A 6,519-nucleotide genomic window follows, 5' to 3' on the forward strand; every position below is an offset into this window, starting at 1 on the left:
GGGGGGGGGGCAGAGAACTGTATTTTTCTTTTATTTGGAATATCTAAGCTTAGGATTTCTCAGAACATCATTTGAGGTTCCTCACAGAAACTAGAGAACTCCTGACTAGTTTATACAGCTACTTAGCTGCTACCAGCATTTAAAGATAGTTAATTATTTATACTAACAAGGAAATAATTTCAATCATTAATTGCAGCTGTTTCATACTCCTCCTCCCTAAAAACACTGAGCAATTGTGTCTCCTGAGGGAAAGAAAAAAAAAACAACCAACCAAACAAAACAGGGGAAAAGTTTAAGAGGTGACTGAAAGCAGTTATGGTATAAAAAAACCCCAACAGATAAATGTGGGACCACCTTATTTTTATTTTAGAATTTTTGATTCGTGAAAATTGAGAAGTCATTTGTGAGCAAACAAACAAATCTTTCCAATGCAGCAGTCCAAAACAAATCCACGTGCTGTGGCCCATGCATTAAAAAAAAAAAATCCAAAACCACACAGATGCCATCCAATTAAATTACGATTTTTTTTTTTTCCTCCATCCAGTACAGTTCACAGTAGTTCTGGTTCCTACCACTTGACCGGGCTTTGCCCTCGTGACTGTTCTGTCTTCACATAAGTGTCATACAGTTCTCTCAAATGCAACAACAGTTCCTCTAGGTTGTCTCCTGTCAATGCAGACAGTGCAATGACCCGGTCATCTATCTGTTCTTTAAGGAGTGGCAGATTGATCCTGGACTGAGCAAGGTCAATCTTATTCCCGATGACAACACAAGGCCTCTGAGACAATCCTTCTTTATATTGCTCCAGTTCATATTTTAAGTCTTGCAGCTGAATCCATGGCTGAGACACAGAGAGATCCAGCACATATAGGAGAAAGCGGCAGCGTTCAATATGCCTTAAGAAGGCTATTCCAAGGCCTCTATTTTGATGAGCACCTTTGATTAGGCCAGGAATGTCAGCAACTACAATGAGAGAAATTTCACAGTGAATCCAACATATCCAACAAAACAAAAAAACCCAGTCATTTACTGACCAGTACATGTACCTTTAGAATTACATCTCAATGCATCATCCTAAGTTTGGCTGCTATTATCTCTTAAAACCCCTAAATTTAGATTATTCCAGTGAAGACAGAACACAGATTGCTAGTTTGATATAAGGGCACATATAAGTGAATCTGAAATGGGCTTTCAGCATTGTTTTGTTTGAAGTTCTTTAGAACGAGCAAGAATTCTACAGAAGTACTAAACTTACTTCTGCAGCAATTCAAAGACTAACGCAGGTGATGCAAATTGCTATCAAGGTACACACAACATACTACAAAATCTTACCTGCTACTTGTTCGTAGTCTTGATAGTGGACAATGCCAACATGGGGATTTAGGGTTGTGAAAGGGTAGGCAGCCACTGCTGGCTTTGCCCTGGAGATTGCTCTCAAAAGTGATGATTTGCCAGCATTGGGAAAGCCCACCTGGAATACAAACTCATTAAAGCCCCAGCGGTTGATTAATCCTGATAAAAAGAACTGTAAGCTTTTGCAGATGTGGCAAGGTTCTTCCAGCACGACTATTACAACATTAATTTTGTGTACTTAGTTCTGAAAAGCCTCCTGGTTCCCCTTTTTTTGTTTCTCCTAAGCTCTGTTTTATTTATATGTGTATTTTCTCATAAATAAACTTTTTTTTGTGCCATCTTAAGTATTGACTTTGTTCAGAGTCAAAAGGGTATATACCATAAGATCTCTTTTACCCCGAAATAATGTTACGACACCGTGTCTTGCACTTCCCATTTTATCTGTGTTCTCCAACTCTGATTCATTATTTCCCAAAATAATTCAGAACTGTTACTGATTCAGTAACATAGTTTGGCCTGCGAGTAACCAGAATGCCTGCAAATCTGGGATTTTACAGCTCTTCATAGACTCAATGTCGAAGAACTAAATTGAAACTTGGCTTTCTGGGAAGACAAGAATTTAAACAAACCTATCCCAGAAATGAAGTTACTATGAGATATCCTATATGATAGCCATACAATTGGTCAATAATACTCAGATGAAAGTAGATCAAATCCTAAATTCTCCTATTTGCTGATGTCACACACTCTGAATTCTTGAGTAAGTGAAGTGCAAAACAGATTCATCTCAGATTTCCAAATTAGTGCCAAAAATGTGAGAAGTGGACCAGAGTGTCCAGCTGGTCAGAGAATTAAGTGTATTGATCCACCAATGCCAACTCTTTTCTTAGTCTCTAATTAAATTCACAAAATTCTGCTAGATAAGACAGTTATTCTGCAGTTGTTGAACTACAGCAAGAACTCTTTGCAGCAAAGCATAATTTTAACTGCTTTACCAGCTGGTGCTAAAACATTTCCATACTTAAGAACGAAAACAGCTTAAGCCCTAAATTGACTCAGCATTCATGTTTAAATAGTATTTTCATTTCAGAAGATGCTAAATCTGGAACTAACAAAGTAAAATGTTTAGTATGTGTAAAAAGAGAAATAAAGGGATAAAATAGAAGATGATTTGAACTTTATCAATTTCCTTTAAAAAAATAAAGAGGAAAACAGAAATTAATTTATAAGAACTCTCCATACTGTACCGTTCATCTGCAGAACCAGCAAAGTCTGCTGTACATCATCAGTGAGTCTATTAATCACTGATGAATCTTGTACATTGCTTTCCTATATATAGTGTTGGTTTTAGCAAAAGTAGGATGACGTCAAATAGCAAGAGAGTGACAGCTCTGCAAATCACTTTAGACACCCTTCTACCAAGTAACATCAAGAAAGCATTGAGTTGCATCTCTAAACAAGCACGCAAAAAGGCTAACAAAAATGTTATCAAACATTATTTCTTCAGTCAGTCAAGTGTCATCCTACAACGATAAAGAAGTTGGAAGGACCACAGCGACACTCACCAATCCTGCATGAGCTGTTGTCTTGAGTTCCAGATGGAGGACCCTTTCCTGACCTGGCTCTCCTGGAGTAAATAATGTTGGAGCTCGGTTCTCATTGGAAAGAAAAAAGCGATTACCTTTCCCTCCAGCTCCTCCATAAGCTGCAACATACTCTTCACCATGTCGAGCGAGGTCAGCCACAACTTTCCCATCCTCCTTCACCAATGTACCTACAGGGACCTTAAAGTGAGGAGAGATGCAAGCATTACACTTGAAGGTCAAAGTCTGCAGCACAGCTGTCTTCAGCAGATCCTTCACCAGCTGATTTTAGATTTGTTGAAAATCAGTCCTCCATATCCTCAAGCTGGGGAATCCAAAAATAGAAGTGTACTTCATGAGGATCGCTTTCTGGACCCAAACGGCACTGATAGACATGTACACTTCATTAAGATGTTAACAGCACTATAACCTTCTTTCTCTCCTTTTATGCAAAGAAGCCTAAGCATAGTAGTGAGCTAAGAAACGTATTTTAGGTGTGCACCAGAACAGGCATGTTGAGGAAAGAAAAAAGTTTACTCCTATTTAAGAAGTTCTGTGTTGTCATTGCTCTAGGCATATGACCCCTAGAAGTAAAGCAAATCAGAACGGTATTTATTTTGGCCAGATGTACCTTCCAAAGAAGTCCAATTTTTACAAACAATTTAAAGCAGCTTCATCTGCCTGTGTGCCAACCAGCTCTGTCTCAGCAGAGACAGCACCCAAGGCTCCCTGAAAAGAAATCACATGAGATTTTCTCACAATAAGGTCATCCAGCTTGAAAATGTGAATTTTGTTAATACAAAGCTAACACACTAGCATGCAACCTTAATCTACTTACTTTAACATACATATATGCACCATTAGCTCCATAACAGTTTTTGCTTCCTCCTTTCTCTCCATGAAAACCCTGGTAGAAGGGGAGGACTGAAGAAAGTGATTTCATTTGCCTGTCAGCTGTAAAGCACAATACGCATATTTTAAACTCATTGCATTAGCAGAACAGACACAGAAAAGCAAGCTTTTGACTGTTCTTTTCCTTTGTGAATATTGCATAAATGCACATCCTATTTACTGTCTCAATAGTAACATATCAGGAAAAACTAACATTAATGTAAGTTATGATGAAGTCTAACAGCCTTTACTTAGGTTTATTAACCACGGGCTTTATTATGTGGTCATTCCAAAATCAACTGTTACAAAATACTCTGGAAAATTCATTTGCTAGATTAGCAGATTTTGCAGCAGGGTGACGTCAGAAGCAGCTTTATCCACCTTAAGGGTAAAATTTGATCAGAACCCAGCCTTATTACAACATAGTCATGCACTAGCCACTAAAAAGCCTGCAAAATATCTCGATTTTCAAAATGCTTTCTAAGGCTGTCAGTGTCATTTATGTCCCTGTTGCCACAGCTCAGGACAAAGCTTAAAAAGCAAAGACATCTTATACAGAAACAACCAATTTGACATTTACCAGCTCCCACCATAGAGTGTGTTGTAGGGTTTTTGCTGGGGGTGAGGTGTTAAGTGATAAGACAACATGAAACAAAAGAGATTTAATGAGTTTTACCTTTCAAAATGACGTGACCCCCATCACCTCCATTTCCACCATCTGGACCTCCAAATATTTTTCGGGGTTCACTATAAAAAGAATGACCCCCTCCTCCTCCTTGTCCTCCAACCACACGCACTTTCCGGTGATCCACAAAATAGCGTGTCTGTAACAAGGATGGGTTTTGTACCCTTTAAGTACAGTTTATCAGAGTCATCTTCCAACAAGTTGATTGTTCTACAAAACTTAGTAATATGCAGACCTGTTATGTCATGAGTTCTATTCAACAGCAAAAAAAAAAACCCTCACAAAAAAACCCCACAAAGACATCATAACTCTGCTGTCATTCACAGATCAACTAAATGCAGCACACTGAGTATATTAGTAACAAAAAACAGATCTAATTTTTAAAGTATTTTTAAGAACCCCCTTAAAAGTACCTGCCTGAGGCTATGTCAATATAACCTAATGCAGCAGCTCAGATACCAGAAGGCAAAAGTCACATTAATTGGACTAATAACAGGAAAAGTATCCTTTTAATACATTTATATAATGCTGACAGGTAGCTCAAGAAAGCTGCCACACTGTAAGCCAAAAATCACTCAGTAACTGTGTTCCCACTCATGAAAACAAAAATTTTAAAAAAAAATATACATAAACTTTTTATTTCTTTAAATCAAACTGAACTTTGCAAAAAAACCCCAACATAGTGCATGTGTGGGAGGGGTATTCTCACCCTGACTTATGCTTTCTATACCAGGTGATGAAATCAAGGCAAACTTCAATCTTATAACAACTAAGAGAAGTATTAAAGACAAAGAATAGAGAGTATTTGCGAAGAAAGTAAGAAGAGGAAATCTTAATATATGCCACAACCACTTGCTCAGGGGCTAAAAAAAACAGTGTAAAGAGAATTTCAGCTCTTGGCTCTATTTCTGACATTAACTTATTATTTGACTTCTGGCAAACTACTAATTATGCTGCACTATGTTTCAGCTTTTCTATCAGCAAAAGGGGTTTGATGGTATTTACCTATCTCCTGGAAGCAGGCTGAAACCCAAAAGGGGAAATGTTAGAGAAGTACATTCATACAGGGAGGTGGAATTGTTTACATACGGGGATGAAAAGAGAAAGCAGGACCTTGACTGTGGGAACATTCCTATTCTGGCAATTACTAAGGGACTTCACGAGAATGAGCAGTAAGGGTCACTTTAACCAAACAGCCCAAACAGTATGCGAGGGAGAAAAAGTCTTATTAGTATTATGATACCAAGATAAGCAACTGAAAAAAACCCCAACCCTTAACTCTTCATAATTAAAGTTATACTATCACCAATGATTTCTTACAAAGCCTCTTTTAGAAAAGTATCTGGCACCACCACACGGCGAGAGAGTAAACTATCGCTTCAAATGAGAAGTGATTTATTGATCATTAGAAAATCAGATTTTCACTAAACGCGTGAAAACGACAATGAAGAAAAAGTCTTAGGACCCTACAGTTTCTCTGACATAAAATGCTGCCTGTTTGGCAGCTGTCTACGGTGTAAGACTATAAAACCACTGAGAAACAAAACAGTATTTTAGCTTTAAAGCTACACAAGACTTTCTGCTCTCCCGACCCACGGACGCTTTCGGCCGCGGCTAAAGGCACCCGCACCGCCGCCGCGGCACCTCCGCCCACCGAGAGCGCCACACGGCGGACTTATTTCCTCACTATTCACAAAGATAATCAGATTTTAGAAAAACGGCCCCTCACATCAAGAGCGTATATTTGAGCGCTGTGAGGAAAGACCGGCAAGGAGGGGGTATGCTGTTTCCTGAGGCGCGCCCGGGAGGCGACCGCCCAGCAAGGCAACGGCGCTCCACACCGCCACCTCAATTTCTCCACAACTTACCAGTTTCCTTTCCGAAATGACCCTTTTCTGCCTCAGCCGCCTGTTCTTTGAGCACCTCGCGCAGCTTGTGGAGAAACTCGGCTGCCGCCTCCGAGTGCAATGAAGAGATGGCACACACAGCTCCAGCCCCTCCTCTCTG

At 39.3% G+C, this 6,519-nt stretch overlaps 1 protein-coding gene across 1 annotated transcript in view; it reads right to left on the bottom strand.

The window, feature by feature from the left end:
- Positions 1-417: 417 nt before the first annotated feature.
- The window catches only part of MTG2 (mitochondrial ribosome-associated GTPase 2), a 6,663-nt gene continuing 561 nt past the window's right edge, over positions 418-6,519 (bottom strand). The window contains exons 2-7 of the mRNA XM_009893586.1: positions 6,381-6,516; positions 4,504-4,651; positions 3,775-3,890; positions 2,919-3,137; positions 1,333-1,471; positions 418-963 (exon numbers count right to left, since the gene is read on the bottom strand). Of these exons, the coding sequence (XP_009891888.1) occupies positions 569-963; positions 1,333-1,471; positions 2,919-3,137; positions 3,775-3,890; positions 4,504-4,651; positions 6,381-6,516 (1,153 nt within the window). The 3' untranslated portion in view covers positions 418-568. The remainder of the gene's footprint in view (positions 964-1,332; positions 1,472-2,918; positions 3,138-3,774; positions 3,891-4,503; positions 4,652-6,380; positions 6,517-6,519) is intronic.

The sequence above is a fragment of the Charadrius vociferus genome, unplaced genomic scaffold, assembly GCF_000708025.1.
Source record: "Charadrius vociferus isolate BGI_N301 unplaced genomic scaffold, ASM70802v2 scaffold259, whole genome shotgun sequence".
Taxonomy (NCBI): domain Eukaryota; kingdom Metazoa; phylum Chordata; class Aves; order Charadriiformes; family Charadriidae; genus Charadrius; species Charadrius vociferus.